At 42.0% G+C, this 27,873-nt stretch overlaps 1 protein-coding gene across 2 annotated transcripts in view; it reads right to left on the reverse strand.

Annotated features, from left to right (window-relative positions):
- The window catches only part of SLC1A1 (solute carrier family 1 member 1), a 581,019-nt gene that overhangs the window by 18,592 nt on the left and 534,554 nt on the right, over positions 1-27,873 (reverse strand). For both annotated transcript variants that reach the window (XM_069625728.1, XM_069625729.1), the window contains 3 exons: positions 26,978-27,100; positions 26,029-26,223; positions 21,236-21,370 (listed from right to left, as the gene is read on the reverse strand). In XM_069625728.1, coding sequence (XP_069481829.1) covers positions 21,236-21,370; positions 26,029-26,223; positions 26,978-27,100 — 453 coding nt within the window. The remainder of the gene's footprint in view (positions 1-21,235; positions 21,371-26,028; positions 26,224-26,977; positions 27,101-27,873) is intronic.

Here is a 27,873-nt window from a genome sequence, read left to right on the forward strand (position 1 = left end):
TAAAAATGTGCAGAGTCCATAGAGATCCATTAGACATCCTGTTTTTTGCCAGGTTTGACATGCATATTTTACGTTTCGTATACATGGAGGGGGCCATAGTTCATGCAAGTGCACACGTTGGCGGTCCCTTACGTGCAATTTAGAGCTTTTAGAAAATGACCCCTCAGTGAGTGATGTGATGAAGACGGGCTACAAAAGCAACAGCAATAGTACTGCAGTGCTCCCAGTTCAGTGCAGGCCGGTGGCAGAGTACACCATGATGACATATGACATTGATCAAAGAGTCTAGAATATCTTGCCTTTAATAACAGCGTGTGTCTGCTCTTTTCCAGGAGCAGTTTCATTTCAGCAGTGGGCTATTGTTGCCCTGTTTTAATTGGCAGGTGCTGTTTGAGGCCCTTAAGAGAGCCTAATACTTTGGCATGAAGTCATTCTTTAAATCCAGCTGTGAATGGGAGATCTGGCAGGTTGGCTGCAATGGACCCGCATTTCCAGAAATACAGCATGCAGAATTTCCATTAATCTGCAAGAATTATTTTGAGCATTTACAATTTATCAATGTCCACACTCATGTTAAGGCTGGAAATGCTGTATATCCAGTAGAATGCATAAAGAAAATTCTAAAACAGAGTCTTTTTTGTAAATACCTCTCTGGGAAGTTTTAGGAGCTTTGCTTCCCTGGCCTCCATTCTCCCCGGTCCCCTGCCCACCTAGCACACACTGTGCCTGGGTCAGAGGATCCTGAGACATTTTGGGATCACAGTCAGATTCAACCCACGGGGTGGACTGGACCATTACAGCAAGCGCTTAGTTCTGGGCATTCGAAGTGCAAGCGCGCAGAGTAGTGCGCAGCAAGCGCGCCACAGGGCCTGGCCTTCATTTCCAGGGGAGAGGACAGGTAAAAGGTTTAGGGAGCGGGCCTGAAACTTCACCGTAGACCAGTTTATCAGACAACTCTTCGTGCTGAGGAGAATCCAAAGGTCAAGGACACGGTTGAGTAGACTAATTTACAACTAGGCATTGGTGCTGTAAAACAACAACTGTAAAAGGCAGGGAACACACACGGTTTATGAGCACAGTAAATGCATCAGCAGTTGCCTATGAACCAATTGTCTTCTGTTAAAGGGTCATTCTAGTTTTAAAGTAAAAAAAACAAAAAAAACATCAATAGTCAAGTATGTCATGCCTGTGTGTGAAGTCATTTACGCCTTTACATGCCACGTTAATACCTTGCAGCCTTCATTTAATTTGGACGCAAATCTATTTCTTTAATCACAGCAATGCTTTTAAAGCTGGCTGCATATGTATTCAAATACATTAACATAAAAAATAATGCTTATTATTATTCTAATATTATTATATCATTATTGCTTTTTGGAAAGTCAGATGTTGTGCCAAATGCAGGCAAATGTAAACTCTTGGCAGTGGGTGGCCTGACGAAATGAAGCACGTGCCTTCTGGTGGGACTGAAATAATCCAGGTGTTGCCTTTTGATTAGCCATAGAAGCACTTTACTTCTAGTCTAAGGTGAAAACAGCATTAAAAAGACCGCCTGTTGAGTTCTACATTAATAATTTGCAGGTGAGCTTAGTTCTATATAGAATGTTCTTTCAGAATGTTTACCAATGTGTAAAGAGAACGTTCTTTTTAAGTCAGTTGGGGCTTGCTCTTGTTTCATACCGGACCTGCGGATGCCTTCCCCCTGCCTTTAGTACTCACCAATTTACTCCTTAATAAATGTACATCTAATCTACAGACCGCGTGCTTCATCTTTGTTATCCATGATGTACAACGTAACATTGGCGACGAAGATGGGATTAAGCTATGGAGTAAATCCCCACTCAAGTAAAGGAGCAGCTGCAGTGAGAGATCGCCTGCAGTGCGGTGAAAACAAGAAGGAAGGCGGATGCAGTTTGGTTAGCAGAGATAGGCATGAAGAACTGCATGAGGTAAATGGCGTTCGGGCAGAAGGGCTGGTGCCATGGGGAGACATCCACCGGGTCCGTTACCCACCCCTTCCCCTAGTTACAGTGTTTGCTATGGAGGGGGTGGAGGAAGTCGTTGACATAAGGCATTGTAGCGACTTGGTGTGCTGCGTTGGCGGACTGGGAACAGTTCAGAGCGCTCTCGCCGCAGAGATTCCGCACAAAATAGAGAGTTTCGCCCTGCGCTGAGTGCGGTTCGACATGAGCGGTGGAAGCGGTTTGTGGACTGTGAATGTACATGCTAGGGTGAGAAGGCATGTTTCACCTTTTGCCGTTGTGGAGCATGGTTCGTGTGGCGCGGAGTCTCCGCCGGAGCTGACTGCTGGGAGTCGAATGATGACGTCACTGCCTGGAGGATTAACTCCTTCTGTACACGAGAGCGACGGTTGGCCTGATGTAAAGAGAATGCCTCACTTGAAAGTCAACGAAGCGCGGTCCGTGTTTTCTAAAGCAGGTTGGCCTTATACCACAGTGGGATTTGATCACAAAAAGGGAATAACAGAGTGCTCAACAACGAGCGGGTTCATTTCTACGATGAGTGAAAATTGCAATTACAATGAGGATAAAATTGCACTTCTACGCTTGCCGGATGAAAGAACTTCCCGCATGGCCTGCATACAAAGTTTGTTTGTACCGGAGGAGTCTACATCGAGTTTGTCTAAGAGTGCTAGTGAAGTGATCAAGCACATCGTAAGTTATAATGACTATGTTTGTACTGTGTCGACGTCTCCAGGACAGGATTTTGACTGTGTAAAACGTCAAAAGCCAGCAGGAGCACGGCTGGACTACGCTTCAGCTGATTTAAATTGGTTTGAAGACATTTTCGGAAATTTTACAGAGCCACTCTCACGAGTTCATGATGACTCATTGGGAACTGCTCCAGTATATCCTGTCAACACAGAGGAAACCAAATGTTATAATTTGGTGTGGCTTGATGATATCTTTGGGCATCTTAAGGAGCCACTGAGGAGGAAAATATCTTGTTAACATGGCTCACGTAATATAAGGGGGGTTGGTGATGAAATTTTTACCAGTTGGTCAATGGTGATAATGTTTTCCACCTAATAACTCTTTCTTTTTCAGCATTTATGGTTATCTTGTTGGGATTTTGGTTCTTTGCTCTAGGTGTTTTTGGTTTGGGGGAACCTATTGTCCTTCTCACTACGTGCATATTTTGGAGTTTTTGGAAAAGGTGCAATGGTTTGGGTGAACTTATTGTCCTTCGCAATAGGTGCATATTTTGGAGTTTTTGGAAAAAGGTGCACTGGTTTGGGTGAACCTATTGTTCTTCGCACTACGTGCATATTTTGGAGTTTTTGGAAAAAGGTGCAATGGTTTGGGTGAACCTATTGTCCTTCGCACTACGTGCATATTTTGGAGTTTTTGGGAAAAGGTGCAATGGTTTGGGTGAACCTATTGTCCTTCGCACTACGTGCATATTTTGGAGTTTTTGGGAAAAGGTGCAATGGTTTGGGTGAACCTATTGTCCTTCGCACTAGGTGCATATTTTGGAGTTTTTGGGAAAAGGTGCAATGATTTGGGTGAACCTATTGTCCTTCGTACTAGGTGCATATTTTGGAGTTTTGGTAAAATGTGCAATGGTTTGGGTGAACTTTTGACCTTTGCACTACGTTTATTTCTGGAGTTTTGGTAAAATATGCAATAGTTTGGGTGAACTTTTGACCTTCGCACTACGTGCATTTCTGGAGTTTTGGTAAAAGGTACAATGGTTTAGGTGAACTTTTGACCTTCGCACCACATGCATTTTGAAGTTTCTTGGGAAAAGGTGCAACTAATTTCAACAAACGCATGCCCCTCACTTGTCAAGCATATACTTAGGCGATAACTGCCGTGCCTGCAGGTCAACTTTGGTGGTTAAAACCTGCTGCCCAAGTTAAAAGGCCCAAATATCGCGAGGGCATTTAACAAGAGCTAACAGCGGCAACCACCAGGTTGGGATCCAGTCACGGAAATTATGGCCACTAGCACCTCAACAAAAAGTCCAGAATGCTTGTGTTTTTACTTTTAAACACAGCCTTTTATTCTAATATTAGATTTTGGATGTGGATAAATCTGTTTAGTAGCCGCTATAATGGTTAATCCCCGGTACCAAGCAAGACCAAGTAATCTGTAATATCAGGCCCAATACATGAAGCTAATGCCCTGATACAAGAAATTGAAGTACCATTGCATGACCTCGGGGTAATAACAATACGTCTGCGTCACAGGCTACAGCATCCAATAAACTGAGGAGAGAAACTGCACCAGATGGGCAGCCAGGAGTTATTACTGGAGCAAGGAATACACTCGAGAAAGAGGACCATATGGCCCTTTATGGCATTGATAAACCTGAAGGGCAATTGGGAGTAGAACAATTAATGTTCTAGTTTAAGGCCAGAATAAAAATACAAGTCTGTAATTTTCACAAATTTCAAATGAGGGGGCGACGCCACTTCGAAAGCAGCCAGCAATTGAAAACTATATACTACTTAGTAACAGATTCTCTCCACTTATAGAATTAGACGACCTGATGTTTTAAGGGTACGTGCAGCAATTCAGGCAGTAGTGGCGTCAAGAGGATCATGTTGTTTGGTGGACAATGGAACCGTGAATAAGAGTGCCTACGATGGATTATGTGCACGCTTCGTTGATATTTTGAGTCCTTTACAACTTTTCATAAAAACTATAGAAGATAACATAAAAGAGATTAAAACGCAGATGAATGAATGGAGATAACGTACAGCAGGTTGGGAACGGGAGCAAGCATTGGACGAGACCCTGGGCAAGGATATGAGGAGGAAGGAGTCAACATCTTGAAAGAAGGTTGTGGAGACAGGTTCCAACAATAACACCGGAAGTAATTAATGTAAGAAAGGAACTACTAACAGTAACACAATGGAGGCATTCAAGAACATGAGTGTCAGACATACATCCACGTGCCCACATCCGCATACATACAAGTTACAGTTTAGGGGCAGTAGACACAAGGATAACATTGAACCCCAAATCAGGACATCACAAATTAGTTGGGAGACTGATGACAAGCATAATTATAGATATAGAGACACACCAGCTCTCACAAAAGGTCGATTGAGGGAAGAAAACAGTGTCGTATTCAGGACAAATGTACCCATGATGAAACCAAATGTGTCAGAAAACAGACTCACTTAAAAATAAGAAGATACATTGGTTAGGACACGTTAAAGGGCGTTGTGCGATTGTCAGAGACGATATTCTGGGTGTTGAATGGTTTTTCAATGCTAAATCTAATATAAATTACACCCAATCGTGTCTTGCAAACACCTTTTTGGCACGGGGTCTGCAATTGATAGAGTTCATAAACCTTCCTCCACTTGGATCTACCGTGCAAAGAAAATGCTTCCTGGCAGGTAGGTGCCCACCCGTAGCGGGCCATACAAACAGACCCTCTGGAGCTGCTCCAACACATAAAAACTTAACAGGAGTTCAACAAAAGAGTCAAATGCAAGGAAAGAATGTCGGCAATAGCTAATTTCAGTAGGCCTGAGACTAGTAGAGTAACACACATGAAACAAAGGAGTTCAGACCACTAGTCAGAGAAGTGAGTTTCAAGACACCGCAGGCAGCTGACAATTGACATCATACTTTTTCAGCTAAAGGGAATCCGTGGTATCCCACGGTGTATAGTGTACAGGCTAATATCCAGGGAAAGCAGATTACGTTTATGACATGGGACTATAGCAGAGTCAATATTTAGAGGATAATGAGTGGATGGAATATATAGACCTAAAAGGCATTATTTGTCTACATGAAACATGGAGTTCAGACAATGTTTCCTTGGATGGGAATGGGGCCATAGCAAAAGAGCAAAGAGAGGTGAGAGATAAGGGCAGACCAAGTGGTGGCTTATCTGTCCTCATAAAAATCAACCTCAATGCTAAGATAATAGAAAAAGTGGCCTGATTTGCAAGCACTAAAGATAAAACTTTAAGATAACATCTATATCTTACTAAAAAATGTTTATAATAGATCATATAGGGGCAGCGGCATGGGCATAATCGAGAGACTGGAGGAAATTGTAAGAGAATTTATCTCCTCCTACTTGACGATTGTAATGAGACTCTTCAATTTCCAATTCAAGCCCCTCACAAACCTTCTGTATTATACAGGGAGGAAGATATCTTTTGGAGCATCCCCACTCTCAGCGCTGCATTACCTAAGAGGGTTCGTCCCCGCCGGCTACGAAGTGGCCATGAGTGTTTTACAGATGGCCCTGAACGCAAGCAAAGGCAGGATAGCTCGGGATGTACCAGGCAAACAGACTTATGGAAGAGGAGAAGGTTGCACCCTTATTGACTACATCCTGTTTTGCCCTTACACATGGAGATATAGCAGAGATGTCACGATCGAGAAAAGAGAGGAAAGTGATCTGGAACCCAGGATAATTGACTTGGGTATCCCGGAACAAAAAGATTTAAAGGAAGAACATATTATATGAACATTTTAGAAGCGAAGAAAGGAATTCCATGGACAAGGTTTAAGTTATTTGATAACCTTTGTAAAATGAATCCGATTGTGGATGTATCCATGACTTACCCTGTGGAGGAACCACTGGAAATTATCAACACGTTCGAATTAAGAAGTAGCAAACTTTACCCCCTTTTGACGACCTCAAATACTTGCCAGAAAAAGTAGGACTAAAACGTAGTGCAATAAAAACTGTACCAGGGCTAAAAAACGTTTCTTGGAAATCGTTAAAAATAAAGATAAAGATAGCCCTGATAATGGGTTCATTGTGAAAGCAAGAAGGGAATATAGGGAAATTATAGTGGCATGCACAGTTCCTACCCAGTGTGTGTGGGATACAGATGTGGTTACATGGTCATGCCTCGCCTACCTGTGATTTCCTGAATGCAAGGTGAGCCATGGCCAGCACTGACCAGCATGACTGCAATTTCTATAGTGACTCCACATTCTTTACTTTTGTCCATGAATGTTGCAGCAAACAGCACTGATTGGACGGATACCAAAATGCTCAAAAGGATGTAACACGGAGACTAGTGCTCAGTACCCAACCCCTCAGTTAACACGGAAGGCTTGCTCCATTGCTCTAGTTAGCCTTAAGAACTTCCTATGACATAGCGTTGCCCGGTACCTTGGCCAACCAGATTAGCTTCATTATTGACAATGGGACTGGTGCTCACCTCCATTTCCTAAGGACAGAACGACCAGAACAGTATTAACGGCTGCTGCATGTCCTACTTTCAAGCAGAGGAGACGAGGGCTGGGGCTGGGGCCAGTGCAAACTGAGATGCCCACAGCAGATAGAGCGTGGAACCTACAGCTGCAAAGCCTCTGCAGGGTTGAGCTGGAGAGGATATCATCTCCCTCGTCACTCGCCGTTAAAAAATCTTCTTGCCTGCTTTCCAGGGGTGTATCTCCACCAGACTGTGGAGAGTCTGTGTAGTGGATAACCAGGTGTCTAGAATCCCAGATGAACAAGTAGGTAACCATCGAGCTGCTGTGCCACAGAGGCACTCCATTATAAGGATATTCTTTCCCTGTGCCAGGTAACAGATCCAATGGGACCGCTGTAATGGAAATGTCTGCCAGGCTGACTCAAACTTGATGGATAACCCATGAGATGCATCTGGGAGTTCATACATTTGGATCCCCAGTGTCTTCTGGAAGAATATGTCTCCCGTGTGTTAGACTGTGTAGGGTGTCCAGATTTATATTGAGGAAGTAGACTGGAGGAGCCTTTAATCAAAGTACATTAAATATAATGAATTATGTATAGAAAATGCAGTTTTAATTGTCTGAGTAAGGTGCTTTTACATTAGCATCCAGCTCCTGTGTGCATCCAATCAACTTGCATGGACTGCGGGATGACTCACGCAATAATGGCCTGCATAATGAACAACCATAAGATCCGTGCTTCGCAGACAGTTCGGAACTGCATTTTCTACTGATCTAGGAACTTTCAACTTCAAAATGTCCCTTGCACAGCTCCAACACCTATTCCTGCTCATCCATTAACAATCTAGTACACAGTAAATACTTTTAGCAAAAGTGCTAATTATCTTAAAATGGAATCAGCTAATGCTATCCCTCCTCCCCAAGAGACACCACCACTGCTGTTATCAAGGAGCATGAGAAACACGGCCCCTACCTTAGAAATAACACATGCACAACATGTTCCCCTGTCCACCTGCCCCTCCATATTAGTGTTTGGTGCATCTTCCCTCATTTCCCTCCCCACCTTTCGTTCTAAGCTCTCCTACCAAAAAATAAAATGCATCTGAAAACAATAAAAGAAATGTTCCTTTAGGAACCACCTTTCACAGTTGAAAAATAGAACTAAAAAAAAAACGCATGGACTCCATCTACTTTATATTTCTCAGTTAAGTACATAGACTCAATAAGATTTTCCAACATTTCCATTTGCGTTTTGTGTTATGCTAATGGCGATATTGTGGCGTTTATCCCCCGTTCCAGGGATGAAACGGTGGATACCGACCTGGCAGCCGAAGTTATCACCCCAAGCGAAGCAAGTGTAGATAGCGAGGTCTCCGGACCATTATCCCCCCATTCCAGCCCCTGTAATGGGGGATGAAGGCCATTAGCATCCTAGGTTCCCAAAGTCGGAACCCGGGGTGATGAAAAAGGACTTTTCTTCCTACACCGGGATGCCTCTGGACGCCTCTGACAAAGTTTTTTTGTCACGAAAGTTATACGGTACATTTGGAGTTGTTTCACAATATAATGTGCGTAAAGTACAGGCGAAGGACTAATGTGTCTGTGTTAAAATGTATTTAAAATAATAATGGAGTCAGACTGCCTTCCCCTAGAGTCTGGCATCTGAGGCAGCCACCTGCAGTGTCTGATGGAAAGAGAGGCCCTGCACGTGTATGAGAATATGAGTTCTCATGGATGCGTTGAGCCATGTTGTTGCAAAGTGAGAATGTATTTAGATTCTGAGTGAAGGCCACCAGCTTTGATTTTTTGGTTGCGAGCTAAGGAAGCCCACGCATGGGACACAAAGTATAAGGTTCAATTGTTTTTTGACCTTGAGAGAAAGGGAATATTCCGTAAGGAATGCAGTGAGAGGAGGTTTGTAATAATGAACATTTGATAAGGTTATGCATTCCAAAAGTGTGTAAGGAACATGTAAATTCTGTTCATGAAGAATCTTTGGTGCGAGCGCAGTGAGTGTTACGGTCTGATTTACGCCAAGAGAATGGAAATGGTGCATATAATGTAAGTTTGATTTTGACGACTTTATACCGGAACGAGCATTAACTTATTATTATCTGAAGATTAATTTTGGGTTATATTCCATTTGTTTGTTCTGTGTTTCTTATTGCAATGTAACGCAAGTACTATCTTTCTGAGTGGTTGTCTTTTTTTTACGTGGTTATGGGGAGTGCAGGATCTAGGTGCATGTAGACTATCACTAGGTTCACCCAGGTTCAACGCTAATATTTCATTAAAATGTCATGTATGACCATATGGAATTGTGTATCAGTTTCCACGTTATTTTCTCTTTGTTGAGATTGTTTGATGTGTGTGCTAATCGTTAGTTTAAACTCTATGCTGAATTAAAAAGTCAATAGATATATTGTAATAAAGTTTGGGTAGTGATACACATTTTCTGTTATGTTTTCCAAATAGCTACATCCTGCCTTTCTGCGATTGTCATAGATTCCAGATGCCAACTGACGGCTTCTTCAATCGGCAGCTGCACGTAGTTGTCAATGGCTGGATCACAGTGACAGTTTTTTGGGATGATTGCCTAGGGCCAATGTGCCTGTACGCTGTACTAGCGATTAGGAGTAACATAACATCCTTTATGGTGGTCTAGGCCCAAGTATGCAGAAGCCCTGGAATTCACTGTGCGACCCAAGCAGTTCTTTTATCGAAAAACAAACACTTCATGTACGGAAAAAGAACAATGCGTGCCTCACGATTAACATTGTGGATCATGAGCGAAGAAACAAATTTGCAATTTTATTTAATATGGGAATAGTCGGATGTTGTTGGAGCGTTTATTGTGAAATGAAAGTACTTTACAAATTGTACAGTGTTATTGTTTTCTTTTAAAGAACGGTTTAATATTCCGAATTGTGACGTTCTGTGTTGTTAGTCGATGTGTGTTGATTTTTGGGTTCTGCGTCAGGTAGGGGATTATGGGTGTGTTTGGATATGCTGGAGAGGAACGTCACTGAGAAAGGTGTAGAATATCACTAGGGTAGGTGATGTGAGGGTCAGAGGAGGGGCATATGATTTAGTGACGTCAGGGCAGTTTACCTTAGGCAGATGCAGCAATGGATAAAAATAGCACAAGATGGAGGCGCCCTGCTGCCAGATTTCGTATGTTTTTAAAGGAGGAAAAGTGAGGTAAGGTGAATTAGAAATGTTTGCGATAGATTAACGTATGTATAAAAATACATGGCCGAACCCTCGGGACAATAATATTTTCTGAGCATTGCACTTGTGAAACTTATAAAATAATGTTTGGGGAGGTGAGGGGTGATGATGATGGGTGGGCTATTTCTGAAGTTATTTCGAATGAGTTTACAAAGTTTGGTGGGATTTTGTGCAAGTATATATGACGATTGTATGTGCATTCATTTGACAGTTTTGAAAAAAACAAAATGTGGGTGGATTTCCAGCAAACTTGCGTATGGCGCATTGGCAAGGATCGAAAAGCATGGTTTTGCAAATGTGGCAGTGTTTTCTTATTTGATAAGTGTCATAATGTAGTTTTAAAAAATTGCGGTATAGCTTTAGTGACTGAGGGGTAGGCTGAAGCCATGGGCAGTGGCCAGAATGTCCGGGTCATGGAATAAGGTCATGATCTGGACAATGTGGCTACTGGCCATGACCTGAAGGGACAAAACATAGGATTAAACTGGCCCTGTCCACCTGGGACTGGCTTTGTGGTAAAGTTATTTGAAATTAGGATAGATTTGAAAGGGAAGAAAAATGTGCTTGTGGTAATATGGTCATAGGGTTTTCTTTTTGCCTTTTGCAGGCTGCCATGGAACGCGAAGAGGGGCCCTGTATGGAACCCCGGCCTTCCCTTTCCATGGTGGCCATCTTGGAAAAGCTAGGTTTTTACAAATGCACCCATTGCAATATGTGCAAATATGCAATTACTGGTGGAACTTTGAGACATCCGGTGACAAGACAGACTGTGTTGATCCAGCAATGGATCACTTGTGAAATGGATCATGTAGTCTATGCCCTTACGTGTGCATGCCAAAAATTGTATATTGGCAGTACGAAGTGTAAACTAAAAATTCGTATACAACAGCACGTGCGTGCGATTTTACACAACGACGCCAATTACCCAATGGCGAAACATTTCACCGAATGCCACAATAAGGAAATAGACGGTTCCAGATTCCTAGGCCTACATAAAATCGAATTGGGTCCGAGTGGAGGAGATAAGGAAAAGCTACTCAGACAAAAGGAAACAAGGTGTATATTGGACTTCGAGAGCAAACAGCCCAAAGGGCATAACATTGACGAGGAGTTGTACACCTTTCTGGGTTGCTGAAAAATGAAAAACAAAGTCTCCTGTCATTATATATATGATGTGGTAGTAACACCAGCCTGCAAAGATTCTGTGGAGTGTCGAAATCAGTTTTTACCATTGTTTGAACCTTAGTTCTTCAGAAGATGTTATCGGATAAGGGAAAAGTAAAATACAAATGTCAAATTCCTGTTTCTAAGTAGAATGAGAAATACCCTTGCATTCTGTTTTCAATGTCTCCAATGTTTTTAACATGTTTGGGTTTATGGTTATTTATGTTTTGCTTCTAATACACTTGTTTTGAATGAGTAATAATTTAAACAAAAAAACTTTGGTGAGGAAAGAAACAGGAGAGGCTTGTGGAGTAGATCAAATTTGTGACGTTTCCTGAGATTGAGGTCTAGGTGAACATAGACCGTAGACAGTTTGACCCAGATTTGTCATAGATTTCAGGTATATATATTTTCTATGCAAATTGAAGAGAAGTATAGTACGAGCAAATCTAACATACTCTCTCTCTCTGTTTTAACATGTATACTTGGCAATATTTTTTTAAGAAAAATCTCTGCTACTGCACTTGTCACTTTAATTGAATAACGAAGGCTGCTAATGCACTAAGCACTTTATTATCTGAACAGTGAAAAAGACTAGTTATTACATCTATCTTGTAACTATTCTGATCCATATAGATATGTATATATGTGGAATTGTGAACAAAACTACTGCTGCTATTGCACTTACCACCTTAAATTGAAGAGTGAAGGCTGTTAATGCACTAAGCACTTTATCACACTGAGAAGTGAGAGATGTATTTGACATTTTTTCCTTTTTTTTATAAATTTATGCATACAGATGTGGACTAAGTTTTACAAAGCTATTTTCTATAGAAGAGATAGCAGTAAAAATGCGCTGTGCATTCTAAGCAAAGAATTAGCAAAATATGCAGTACACAGAAAACTGTCCGAAATGAATATGTAGCCGTGAGCACATGACATTATAAAATGTGCACGATGCACTTTAGCCTTGTATAAGGGAAAAGGTTTAATATCAAACGGACTATATAAGTTCGAGTATAACCACACCAAAAAACAGAGAAATTGTAACACATGGGCACTTGCTATTGATTGAAATTGGGTATGTCACACCGTAATAGTAGGATGGGAGGAATCAGAAATCATTGCTATTTAAATGCACTGTGAAGGAAATGCACAAAATGTAGCAGATTACAAAGTATGACTGGTAATACCAAAGATTGCATGGCAAAATTTACCGTTCCAAGATGGCCAAGTCAAAGAGGCAAAGTTTGGGAAAGGCGAAATTAGTCCTTTTATGATTGATACAATTTGTGCTCCTCCCCCTCCACCTACCTCCCTCCCCCTGCTTGCCTGCTTTCCCCACGTTTTAAAACGGTTCTGTAACAATGAGGTCAATTGTTGTGAGCAAGCGGCGAGTTGGCCGCGAAACGCGTAAATGCCTCCTCATGAGGAGTGGTGCACTTGGGAGGACCTGGACACTTAGGTCTTTATGTTTGTTTTTTCCAATTGTGGAACGGATTTCCATGGATTTTTAACATGACTTTTTCCCTGCGAAATGAATAAAGGAAAAATTTGGAATGAAAAACAACGGTTTGGATTTCAACTTCTTGCAATGGTGACTGTTTGTTAAAGTTATTGTGGAGAGTGCAGCTCGAACCATCTACCTAACAGGTAGAAGCAAGAATATATATACATTTACATATATATATATATGGGAAAACATTTGTCTGCCCCTAAACTGCGCTCTGCCTCATTATTGAGCTGGTGCTATTGGGCTAGAGGGGACAGGGCTCTAAAATTTGCAGAAGAATGTCAGCAAAAAGATACAGGTAGGCAGATAAACAACACCTCCAACTTAATACCAAACTTGCCCAAGAACTAACGACCATTTACTAAGTTTTAAAAAAAAATTCTTTAATTAATCAAAAGTTGTGCAAAATGTTATAAAAAGCATACATGGCAATACCTGGTCAGACCAGGCACAAGGCACCACTCACCCCAACGAGTGGAAAGACGCCACGCGTTCCCCTCGACTCGTGAGCTTCCTCAGGCTTGTAGTTGTTCCCAACATGTGTATTCTCGTTTTTATAATGGCTCATGGGCTATGTCATGTGCTTCTCCCACCTGCTACTTCACGTGTCACGTGATGCACTAATACAATCTGGCTAAAAAAGAACTCTATGGTTCTACATGACGGAGAATCCGCCATCTTGTAATGGCTCAGGTCTAATGGACCTTGAGTGTAAATGTAGGGAGGTAAAATACTCGGGAATCCTTTATAAATTTAAATTCAGACTAGCGCACGTGAATGACAAAGGCAGGGGGAGTCAGACATGTCCCATTGTGAGAACAGTATATATAAAAACTTTGTAACGAGATTTCGCGCCAGTGTGCAATATCAATATTTGTTGCCTCAGTGTGCGAGAAACATTCTCCACGGTGTGGCAAACTATCCGCATGAAGGGGTGAGTGCAAAAAAAACAATGTCGCTGCTATGGCCCAATGTTGGTAATGTCCACCCGCACAATACATGAGAAGGAGATAGCCTTAGTTTATACAGCAGGTGTGCTCAATGAATGACTGGTTTTGGCGCAATGCATGTTGGACCGGCTAGTCCCTAATTAGCCTAAATCACAAATGCTAGTGCATATTTTTAGGAATGACCGCGAATTTAAACAAATATGCAAGCACCTATCATCCCATACCTCAATGCATTGATAAAGTGCTAGTGCATGATAGGAGCAGCATTAGGTTAGGGATTAAGGTGAATTCAGACAAAAATGAAAACTCCTGTCGTCCCATATAGAGTAATAAAAAGCTATCCGTGGATAATACCTCAATACATTGGATGGATGCTCGTGCAAGTTAGAACAGCATGATTTAAAGTATCCGGACAAATGTCCATCTCTTTCTATCTCCCTACATTGTGCATATGGCATACAAAAAACTCTGCCATATTTTCCTGAATGATCAATTTTACCATCTTTAAAAAGTGAGTGAACATTCTGCCTGTCATATAAAGTGACATGTGCAGTTGGTTCATTCATAAAGTGCAAAGCGATACATATATGTATAAATTCATAGAAACATTACCTTAAAAAGGAAAATGAGAAAGAAAAAGAGATATTAGATCACTACACATTTACCCGAATTAGAGTCAGTGTTAAGTCACTCTCTATGTGTTTTGTCTACATCAGAGACTAGCCTAAACACACTATGATGTTGCTTTCTAAGTTGTAAAGTATACAGGATGCGTGTGTAACACTAAAGCAAGCATTGTACTGGAATATGGGACATTCATTTATGAAAATGGCTTCTAGCCCCTGATTAATCATATAGGAAGACATATAGATCTGGGTCCACATTTAAACCATTAGGCTTTAGTGTATCAAACCTACAGATTAGTTTGGCTTCTAGTTGGCGCAGTTTGAGTTCCCTATTGCCCAACCTCTTATGTTGTGGTATGTGTGCTAAACCCACAAAGCTAATTTCTGATGTATTTTTATTATGTTTCTCACCAAAGTGTAAAGCTAGAGGGTATGTCAAATCTCCATTTTTTATGGCTCTGTAATGCTGTAAAATACGCAATTTTAGCGGGCCAATAGTTGATCCTTTATAATATAACCCACAGCTGCATGTTATTGCATAAACCACAAACTTTGTAAGGCAAGTTATTTTATGCTTGTACTTCCATTCTTGCCCATTAGCACTGATTGGAGGTTTTCTCACGAGTCGAGCGGAACGCGTGGCGTCTTTCCACCCGTTGGGGTGAGTGGTGCCTTGCGCCTGGTCTGACCAGGTATTGCCATGTATGCTTTTTATAACATTTTGCACAACTTTTGATTAATTAAAGATCTTTTTTTTAAACTTAGTAAATGGTCGTGAGTGCTTGGGCAAGTTTGGTATTAAGTTGGAGGTGTTGTTTACCTGCCTACCTGTATCTTTTTGCTGACATTCTTCTGCAAATTTTAGAGCCCTGTCCGCTCTAGCCCAGTAGCACCAGCTCAATAATGAGGCAGAGCGCAGTTTAGGGGCAGACAAATGTTTTCCCACTTAATAGTCTACTGCAGCCGCCTCCCGTGATATACAATTGTATGATATACAGTGGCATGTCTAGCATCATAATAATCACGGTTGAGCGTCCTTCTAATGCTGTAATTATAAAGAGAAAGCTATTTTTCTTCGCTATTCTCTTTTACATTATTGAGGGGCAGACCACCTGGGAGAGCCACCACAGAAGTCTGTGTGTAGAGCAGGATAAGACAAAGACATTTTTTCAATTATCATCTGTCTTTCCACCCAGTCTTTTACTAAGTTTTTAGTGCAATACCATAGCATACACTTTGAGCACCACTAATCATTAGTGGAACTCAAGTTATGGCAGACCAGATAGAGGCAAAAAGGATGGCAGCAGCGCTAATTCTGTTTGATCAAGATAAGACTACAACTGGCACCATTAATGATAACAGCTTACCAGCAAGTCTTAAAGTGCAGCAGAAACTTGACAAACTGGAAAGAAAAAGGAGATCTCCAAGTGGTGGGAAGCCATGACTCTGCAGATGTATCTAGAAGCACAGCGGATACCGAGGGGATTAAGAATTCTTACAATACCTACATTCGAAGATATGGATCCGCAATTAATAGAAGAATGGACAACCCATACAAACACTTGCTCATTCCGAATGATTGAAAGCCTGATTAAATACGCCAAACTAGACAGAATCAAACTAATGAAAGAGATAGAAACTATGGAAGAACTACTATTCACCTCAGAAGTTGGAGATGAATGTAAAACGCGTATGACTAGACTAGAGAAGAATCTAGAAAGATTTGAAGGAGAGCTAAGAATAAGGAAACAGCTCAAATTCAAAAGAGACAGGATAGACTACGAGCAAGGAAGAATATCCACCTTTGCCAAGAGATTCGATGGGCCCATAAAAGCAAGAATGGAACAGAAAAATCCCCCCACTAAACAAAATGAAATTACTGCAGAGGATCCCAGCAGTTCAGATATTGACTTTTCAGATTCTGAAGGAGCTCACTCATCAAAAAAGCTGAACTTTTTAGACGAATTCAAGCTGCTCCACATGGACAGCAGAATGGACAAAAGAGGACGAGGCCAATCAGCCGGTCAAGGAAGAGGACCAAGAAGAAAGACGGGAAGAGGGCAACCAGGCGGGGCAGTCGTGCAAAGCGGGGAAGATCCAATTGGAAGGGCCACAAGATCTGGGAACAAATCGAGGGGGAGACCGAGAGGCAAGAACATGAACAATTAAAAATATTCAATATTTCAGCTAGAAGCCTCACCCAGAAGGAAACATCAGTCCTATCTTTAGGACTATCCTATAGCCCAACCTACGCCTACGACTACACATCTGCCAGAATTGATCTTTTCAAATTCACACGCAAACTGAAGCTCACTAAATTCTTTGCTACACAAGTTGGGCATAAAACACAGAAATGAGATTCAGATACAGAAATCGCCTCCATTCTATCAGAGAAAGATCTGGCCACTTTATTCTATATAGATGAACTGCATTCCAACCCCAGTTCTGTGAATACATACACAGAAACAATGGACAACAGCATGCTGGCAGAACGATATGGGATCAATACCAACATGAGCTGTTTCAGCAAATTCAAGCCAAAATCAGCCTTCTGCCCGAATATAGAATGCAGCCCTATAGATGTTTTTAAACAACTGGTAATGAAAGATCTCAAAGGCCTGTCCAGCTCTATTAACATGAAATCAAAAAATCTCAGTCCTACACAGATAGAAGCATTAAATACTTTGAAAAATGATCATAACATAGTCATCCGAACCTCGGACAAAGGAGGAAGTATAGTTGTCATGAACAGCACCAGCTATGTCAAAGAAGCAAACAGACAACTTGATGACACTTCTTGCTATGAATTAGCAGATAAATCAATTTTGGGAAACACCAATAGAGAATATTATGAATTGCTGTTCCATTGGTGTGAAGAAGAATTGCTAAATGATGATGAATATCACTTCTTGAAAAATGCACACCCAATAATTCTGCTTATTTACTTCAATCCTAAAATCCATAAGACTCTAATAGATCCTCCAGGACGCCCAATAGTGTCCTCAATTGGTAGTCCTCTGGAAAACACCTCTAAATTTCTTGATCATTTCCTTCAGCCATTTGTGCAAAGCCTAAATTCATACATTCGGGACACATCCGATCTTCTGTTAAAATTAGATGAAGTTAATTGAGAGCCTAATTATTTTCTGGTCTCCCTGGATGTAGTGTCCCTTTATACATCTATTAAGCACCAGCATGGCTTAAATGCATGCCGTCACTTTCTGAACAGCAGATCTGTTAGCTACCGCCAGCACAACAATATGTTGCTGGAAATGTTGAAATTTTGCCTGGAACATAATTTTTTCCTTTACAATGATGTGATTTACAGACAAACCCAGGGCACAGCAATGGGGTCCTGTATGGCGCCAACTTACGCCAATCTCTATATGGGTTGGTGGGAAACGACAGTGGCATGGAGTGAGGAGCTGGAACAGTTTACCAAACATATAGTCACGTGGCATCGATTTATCGATGACCTGTTCCTGATATGGGATGGAACAAAGAAGGAACTAGAAGAATACATCACTATTTTGAATTCCAATGCCCTTAATTTGAAGTTAACTAGCACTATAAGTAAGAATGCACTGGTATTTCTGGATGTTTCCTTGCAAGTTGACCAAAACCGACTAATCACTACCTTGCACAGAAAGGACACAAGTTCCAACTCTACGCTCCATGCTAGTAGTCATCATCCCACAACTCTCAAAAAGTCTATACCTTATGGAGAATTCCTTAGGGCGAAAAGAATATGCAGTAATGAGGCAAATTTCCAAAAAGAAGCGAAAAATATTGGCAACAGATTTGTGAATAGAGGATACTCAAAAAGTACAGTGACGGATTGCTTCACCAAAGCTGAAAAACAACCGAGAGGAGATCTTTTTAGACCACATCCTAAATTGAAAAATGAAACGATAAGGTTCATAACGAGCTACAATCAGCAAGCTAAACATATCAGGGCTATTATGCATAGACACTGGAAAATACTAACCACTGACAGAGACTTATGTAAAGTTTTGGAAGAGAAACCTAGTGTAACATTTTGTAAAGCTCCAACACTGAAAAATATACTAGCACCCAGTACTGTAATTACCGAGGCTTCTTCATCGAGCTGGTTTCCTAACAAACATGAACATACAGGTTTTAAAAAATGTGGTAAATGCAAAATGTGCAATTATGTCTCGAGAAAACCTCCAATCAGGGCTAATGGGCAAGAATGGAAGTACAAGCATAAAATAACTTGCCTTACAAAGTTTGTGGTTTATGCAATAACATGCAGCTGTGGGTTACATTATATAGGATCAACTATTGGCCCGCTAAAATTGCGTATTTTACAGTATTAGAGAGCCATAAAAAATGGAGATTTGACATACCCTCTAGCTTTACACTTTGGTGAGAAACATAATAAAAATACATCAGAAATGAGCTTTGTGGGTTTAGCACACATACCACAACATAAGAGGTTGGGCAATAGGGAACTCAAACTGCGCCAACTAGAAGCCAAACTAATCTGTAGGTTTGATACACTAAAGCCTAATGGTTTAAATGTGGACCCAGATCTATATGTCTTCCTATATGATTAATCAGGGGCTAGAAGCCATTTTCATAAATGAATGTCCCATATTCCAGTAAAATGCTTGCTTTAGTGTTACACACGCATCCTGTATACTTTGCAACTTAGAAAGCAACATCATAGTGTGTTTAGGCTAGTCTCTGATGTAGACAAAACACATAGAGAGTGACTTAACACTGACTCTAATTCGGGTAAATGTGTAGTGATCTAATATCTCTTTTTCTTTCTCTTTTTCCTTTTTAAAGTCATGTTTCTATGAATTTATACATACATGTATCACTTTGCACTTTATGAATGAACCAACTGCACATGTCACTTTATATGACAGGCAGAATGTTCACTCACTTTTTAAAGATGGTAAAATTGATCATTCAGGAAAATATGGCAGAGTTTTGGTATGCCATATGCACAATGTAGGGAGAAAGAAAGAGATGGACATTTGTCCGGATACTTTAAATCATGCTGTTCTAACTTGCACGAGCATCCATCCAATGTATTGAGGTATTATCCACGGATAGCTTTTTATTACTCTATATGGGACGACAGGAGTTTTCATTTTTGTCTGAATTCACCTTAATCCCTAACCTAATGCTGCTCCTATCATGCACTAGCACTTTATCAATGCATTGAGGTATGGGATGATAGGTGCTTGCATATTTGTTTAAATTTGCCTTCATTTCTAAAAATATGCACTAGCATTTGTGATTTTGGCTAATTAGGGACTAGCCGGTCCAACATGCATTGTGCCAAAACCAGTCATTGATTGAGCACACCTGCTGTATAAACTAAGGCTATCTCCTTCTCATGTATTGTGCGGGTAGACATTACCAACATTGGGCCATAGCAGCGACATTCGTTTTTTTGCACTCACCCCTTCCTGCGGATAGTTTGCCACACCGTGGAGAATGTTTCTCGCACGGTGAGGCAACAAATATTGATATTGCGCACTGGCGCGAAATCTCGTTACAAAGTTTTTATATATACTGTTCGCTCAATGGGACATGTCTGACTCCCCCTGCCTTTGTCATTCACGCGCGCTAGTCTGAATTTAAATTTATAAAGGATTCCCGAGTATTTTACCTCCCTACATTTACACTCAAGGTCAATTAGACCTGAGCCATTCCAAGATGGCGGATTCTCCGTCATGTAGAACCATAGAGTTCTTTTTTAGCCAGATTGTATTAGTGCATCACGTGACGCGTGAAGTAGCAGGTGGGGGAAGCACATGACATAGCCCATGAGCCATTATAAAAACGAGAATACACATGTTGGGAACAACTACAAGCCTGAGGAAGCTCGCGAGTCGAGGGGAACGCGTGGCGTCTTTCCACCCGTTGGGGTGTGTGGTGCCTTGTGCCTGGTCTGACCAGGTATTGCCATGTATGCTTTTTTATAACATTTTGCACAACTTTTGATTAATTAAAGATTTTTTTTTTAAACTTAGTAAATGGTCGTGAGTGCTTGGGCAAGTTTGGTATTAAGTTGGAGGTGTTGTTTATCTGCCTAGCTGTATCTTTTTGCTGACCTTCTTCTGCATATTATATATATATATATATATATATATATATATATATATATATATATATATATATGTATATATATATATATATATATATATATATATATAGTGAGATTCTTAATTTTCGTCGTCTGCATTTTCACGTTCGGTAGTTTGGTACAGTACCAAATAAAGCTCCCATTTGCACCGTAGACGCTAATGGTATTCATTTATAAGAACAAAATATATTTTTGCAAAAGAGGTGTTTCATTACAAAATGTAAATAATGCTGTACTCGTCAGTAGAGGAACTAGTTGCAGTGCGTCTTGAGTACAGCAGGTATAGGCTGTGTTGATAGTAAAGATTGTACCAAACCATGCGCTGTCAATGGATATAAATGAAAATACCAAAAAAATGCCATTGTAGCTGCTGAGACATGTAATGCAGTCAGTGATACCCCAGAACAAATAATGTGAATTATAGCTAAACATGCAGAACATGAACCAAACATGAAACTTACAGCAGCCAATCCACAGCTATGATAAGCGTCACATCTTCTGCAGGAAGGCCAACAGCGCTCAGCACAATCACCATGGTAACAAGGCCGGCTTGCGGAACTCCTGCTGCGCCAATGCTGGCCGCCGTCGCAGTGACACTGTATTACATGGACCAATACAAAGACACTGGTCAACAGAGCAACACCTTCCAAACACGTCCCAGAATGTGGAGCTTTTCTTCCCTACTAACGTTTTCAAAATATTTGTAATTGCGTACTTTTTGTTGTCTCTATTTTTTATGAGTATTTCACTGTTTATTTTAATAAACTACTTTTGATTGACCTTAATTTAAAATACAAATAAATGTAAATCGTCGTCAATCGGAGTAGATTCATATACATTCTTGCCCTCATAAGCAATTCCATGGCCCTCATAAGCAATTCCATTGCTCCCCTGTTTGTAATAAGGTCATAGTCCGCGTATATTGACTGCAGCTTCCTCTCCCACTTATCATGCATACAGCGGCAATGTAGGACTACATGCTGCACTGGCCTGACTTTGCAGTTACACTACCTATAGTTCATCATGGCGCGTTCTGCTTTTCTTCACGCGCCTGTTCTTCTCTTTTGGCAACTGATTGAATCTAAAGAGCGCAGAACTCTTAGGTTTGTCTAACAGGGTAGTTGCAGCAGATCTCTTTGGCTACTGTCTCCCACCCTGTAGTACTCTGGGTAAGAGGTAGCCAAGGATTGATCATTTAACCTCCTCACATATTTTTTGTAACCATTTTCTGAGGGGGTTCAACATATACTCTATGGTCCTAATTTTGGGGATATAGATATCACTTGAATTCTTTCACAGAGTTATCAACTTGCAGTATTTCATGTAGCATAAAATGGTCTGCTCTTTCATATCTTTTGGCAACCTACAATGTCCCCTCTGCAGTGCACTGAACTTTCACCCTGCAAAGATCAGACCATGGTCTCCACAATATTTATGCAGCGTGATGGCATAGATTAATATCTCTTCTACATTTAACAAATCATTCTCCGGCAACTGTGCCACCAAAATTCTGTCCGCTAAAGTTGCGTGCAATGTAATGTACCGTTTGACGTGGAATATCAATACATTGTGCGTGTAATGTAAAATACTGTCTAACATGCAATTGCAGAGCCCTCAACTTCAATCAGTTGTTGTCGGGATAGGGAGTCACATTATTTACACAGGTTGCTTGCTCCAGCTTGTAGTGCAGCAACCCTTTATTAGTTGGCCGAGTCCTTTGCTAAATATGGCTCTCATGCCAGCAATTCGTTATTTGCTGGCACAGCGTATCACACAACACCCAACACATAACACTGCTAAATATAATGTTACAGTACTTGTGATCTACGCCGCAAACAGTCATCTCCTGTAATTGCAATGCACAGAGTTATGGAATGTCCTTCCACTGCATTGCAATATACTCTTTACCACGTATGTTAAGACTATGGTCTGTCGACTCCCAGATAACCAAAAGTGCTCCGAGGACATGATAATGGCAGTCACATGCCACACAAATGCCACCTAAAATAGCATATCAATGGACTACTCGAAAGCAGTAGAAGATAATGATTTCACCCCCGATTCCAGACCAATTCATTTTTACTGGGGTGCACTTATGTAGCCCCAAGCTTGTCTTCTGTATTCAGAGCTTCAAGCTATGCAACTGTATTTTGTGTCTGGGTAGCCAAACTTCACAGCATATCTTAGTGGAACTTCTGGGTGATCCCAAAACTATTTAATAAAACTATCCAATGCAATCCCAAACTGATTTCCGTCTGGGAGTCCATTCTGGAGGAAATGTATTTGTCTTTTACATCTTACAGGTTGTAATGCAATCCTGATGGTTTGCAGTCAGACATTTGAAAAGAAGAGCGAGGACCCCAATGTATTCACCACCTCACTCTGATGCATCCCCATCCCCTTTGTTCATGTAATGTCTGCTTTCCAGTTCATTTTGGAATCTACAAGCTCACCGAAGTATGCAAATGCATCCGTTGCCTTCAAATGAGTTCCACCCTGCCACCATTTAAATGTTCCCTTCACCCTCTCAAATCTCATCTCACTGCTTGTGTAGTTGGTCACTAGGCCATGTTTATCCATGAAGTTTTTCAATTTCACTGGCATCGTTTGGGGACCAATGGGAGTGGCGTTTAGACCCACTGCGCCGTCAGCCTACTCTAACAAAGGACCACGAGTAATCCCCAATTTAGGAAGCAAAGTTCTTACTTTCCCTTATCTCTGGGGCAAATTAACAAGTACAAGTTTAGAAGATTTGGTGCAAACACAAGCCCTTCCTTCAATCTGGTCCAGGTCAGGACTTCTTGGGAGAACCATTTCCTTGCGCGACTTTACCTCGGCTCAGGTGTTGGTATTACATGCTCCACCATCTTTTAGAACCCTCTAGAGGGTTCCCAGAATGCAAGCCCTCTCCAAAGAAAACCTATATTCACTTCATGGAAAGGTGTAGTGAAGCCAATTCAAGTGCATTCGAGGGGAGCATTATTCTCCACAGTGGCCCTCTTAGGAAGTAGGCTTTGTGTACTACAGCTAAGGGCAGCTCACATACATTTTGGGAAATCCTGGATGGAATTTCAGAATGAGGCCTTTTTTGCAATCCCACGAGGGTGTGCTCTAACATGGTTTTTGCACGAGTTTGTCTGTGGAATCCACCAATGCAATTGAGCTGCGATTGTTAGGACAAGACCTCATTCCTTTACTTCTAAATGAGGATCATTAACCACTGTCTTCAATATGCTGGCATCTCCAACGATGAGCCAACCGCCCGGCAAAGCACCAGAAGAATCTTACACCACAAATTAGCAGATCTTTTCAAAATTAGGTTAATGATCCCTTATGGCCCAGCTGCTCTATGATTCAATTAGTGTGACACAAGTGGCCTATTGAAAGCCTTTAAAAGAGAAATGTAGAAATATTTTTTGACTGAATAAAGTAAAATGCAGTTTCCTTGCACTCAAGAATTGCCTATTCTGGGTGTCCGTGTTGGTGCAAATGAATGCGGGCTTCCACAGGTTTAATGCAGTTCTGCCTCGGTTTTGTTTTGCAATTGGTTGCTAAGTGTTTAGCAGGTTAGCAAAGGCCCGAGTCCCCAGTTGTACTGCTGCTTGCAAAGTACACCGGCCTGGGAGACCCCGATGGAGCACATTATCTTTGTGGAAGGTTGCAATACAATCCGTTCATTTTTCCCATTTCACTCTGATGGATGTTCCTACTGTCCATACACACGTATTGTAGGTATGGAAAGGAAAGACAAGGCGAGAAAACGTTACAAAAATAAAAGCAAAACAAAAAGGATAGGAAAGGAAGAAGGTGGAGGATGGTAGGGGCCAATGGGTGCATTGGGGGAGAAACCACGCAAGAATTAAATCCTTTACTTTGAATCTCCAAATGACAGATATTGACTGTGATAAGGACATAAGCTGCCAGTTTTGTGTAGTTAGACCTATTTTTCTGTGCAATACAAGGTTGACAATCTATGTTTGGCTCATTATGCTTTAATTGGGGCCAACCAGGGACAACCTTGAAATGTTTCATTAAAACTCCTCAAAGAGGAAGGACTGTGTGACAGTGATTCATTAGTCTCTTCTCTATAATCCTTCCAATTGCAACGACCAAAGCAATCACAGGCTTTCACATTCTCCAGAGCCAAAGCTTCAGAAGCGAGATGTGTAAGAACCCTCAAGGAGTGGGGCTGGCCCAGAATCCACTCCCCTCCCTCCAGGCTTCACACGAGAAATCCATCTTTGCTCTCACTACTGCTCTGGTCTCAGCCAGGTCCATGTCCTGCTCTTGCACACATGGTTGCGTTGTCAGAGAAGCTGCCAGTGTCTTAAGGCACACACATTTGGGCTCACACATTCATTTCTGCAAGCTCACGTGATATCACAGCTATAGAATCCATGAACCTGTCATTCCTCCTCAATCGCTGTCCCTGCAGAAGCTACTTCAAGGCGATCCACAGCTCCAGCAAAAGAGCATAAAGAGGAGGGCAGTCAATCCACAAAGTGAGATCACTGGCACACTGAACACATCCTTCAAGTATCACTCGGATGCTGCAGCTTCATCAGAAATGCATCCCTCATCCTGGCTGCATTGCCACATCCCTATAAAATCCCCCGTCCGAGCTCTACAGCTTCTTCACCGCCCTGGAGAATCCTCCTTCTTGGGGATGAGAGTATTTTGTTTGGTAATGATGACAATATGCAAGTTTGGGGTCAAGTAGAGAATTTAGAGCAAATGGGGCTTGACCAGCTCTTAGGTTCCCCCACCCTAAACACTGACCACACTCTAGGGTTAATCTTGGTCCTTCACCTCAACCTTAGCAGACTGTAAGTAGGATCCCGGCCATAGTCAGGGGGCTTGCTGATCAAGGGCTTTCACCTGAACACAATGCCCCCCCCCCATTTTATCTGGTGTCTCCCACACCCAACAACCCCTGGCACCAGATCCACCAAGAGAAGAAGGTCACCTTTAGCATTCCTTTTGACTCGGTCTGGGTATACCCTGCTTCCTTTCCCCTCTGACTTCCCAACAATCTGCCGATGCAACATTATGACAATAACTAGTGTTTATGCTGCAGCGTTGTGGAGCCTGGTATAACCTCCCTGGGGTAACTATGTATGCTGCTTTGAGTAGGGCGTGTGAACAGAGGATCAACATGTCCTCATGTCAGCACCTGGATGCCACTAGACAGCACCCTAGACGTGTGTACGACGCGGCACTCATATTGCCTGTCCACGCAGCGGTGTAACCTTACCTAATGGTGATGATCTGCCCAACATCCAGCTCCATGTCATTCAGCTGTGCAATGAAGACTGCGGCCACGGCTTCGTAGAGAGCGGTCCCGTCCATATTGATTGTGGCTCCAACAGGCAGAACAAACCTGGTGATTCTCTTGTCCACGTGGTTTTTCTCCTCAGCACAGCGGAAGGTGACGGGCAAAGTTGCTGAACTGGCAAATAGAAAGGAGAATGAGCAAGCTAGCCAGGGGCACATACCACCCCCCCCCCCCCACCATCCTGTCCTGGTGAACTCATAGACTGTATTTGGGAAGGAGATATCATAATATAATTTAAACAAGCAATTAAAATAATAATTTCACATAATTTTGCCCTAGGTCACCAGAGTGAAATATTTCCCAAAACATTCCCTAAGTGAAAAAACGATGCAGCAATTGTAGGAACTGGGTTGCAGTGTCAGCCACTAAACACTGCCAAGCCTGCCTCAAACTGACCTTTGATTTTTGTAATAAACCAGTGGATGTCTGCAGCAGGGTGTGGGTCCAGGGACCCTGCCCTGGCTTCATATGGACTCTGTGTGACATCAATGAACCTTTGCCCCATGGAGGGGGCAGGCACAGGTGGGGGCCTTAGATGCAGGCCATATTATCAGTCGGGTTCATGTGGTGGGCCAGAGGCACATGGACCCCATGCCAAATACATTCTTGACGTCACCACCTGGAGTTAGACAAACAGTTTAATATTGCCTTGGAGGGAAACTGAAGTGGGCAAGCAGCAGAGAATTCCAGCTAATCCCGGCAGGAATGTGTTCATCTAGGAGAGCCCCGGCCGGGCGCCTGCTGGGGGACACAGGCTTAGCCACACCAGGCTGGGCAAGCCACATGAATCCCACACTGGATTAGCACCGAGTGACTAAGAATGGAGCTGAAGCTTTGGGAACAGGGGGTGGGGGAAGGCGGCCCTTACCTGGACGAGATCATGAGGGCCGTCAGGAGAGCCTGCGCCATTCCCATGGCGAACCGGAAGGGGTTCTTCCGGACTATGACCAGGTAGATTAAAGGCAGGATGACGACAGAGTGAATTGCAAGCCTGCAAAACAAGGTACCACACATGAAATAAATCAGACTATAAATAACAATTAAGTGGGATTATAACGTGGACATTGCATGGCGGATGGTGCACTAAATTAAATCCTTGAACCCTAAGGGCCCGATTCATGGAATATTTTAACTGAAAAAATGACTATGCGCTGACTTTGCCCGGACTTTGCACTGAAAAAATACACTTTGCACGGTTCCATGAATCAGGGTTTGTGTAGGCATTGCAAAGTCACTTTTCAGCAGTGCAAATTCACTTTGAACCGGGCAAATATTCCATGAATCGGGCCCTCAATCTGCATTCCTTATGAACACACATATAGTTTGCAAGCACAGGGAGCTTTTGTATGTATTTATTTATTATTTATTGTGCATTTGTAAGGCACTTACACATCAAGGAATTGTGTTTCAAAGCGCCCAACCCAAACAGTACCAAAGAATGAACAATGGGGTGAGCCGTTTTTATTCACAGTTGTTGAAAATATTAGGGATCGCTTCAACAGGAACTGATTAAAGTGGGCGTGGCGCTGTGTACATCTATTTAGGTGCTGTGTACACACGATATGTCACTGTCACACACTGCTAATACATACTGCCTGCCCTGGACAGTCTTAAACCAGGAAACGCTGTGTTTGCCTGTCTCTGCGACAGCAGATAGCTGCCCCGGGAGTTCCTAGCCACTGGGAACGCTGGGGACACTCGCCATAAGCATTGGTGTCCTTTTCGGGTGCACGCCAGGGTTTCTCTCAGGCACTTTTTGTGGGA

Source organism: Ambystoma mexicanum, chromosome 6p (assembly GCF_040938575.1).
Source record: "Ambystoma mexicanum isolate Mex_15411 chromosome 6p, UKY_AmexF1_1, whole genome shotgun sequence".
NCBI classification, from domain to species: Eukaryota; Metazoa; Chordata; class Amphibia; order Caudata; family Ambystomatidae; genus Ambystoma; species Ambystoma mexicanum.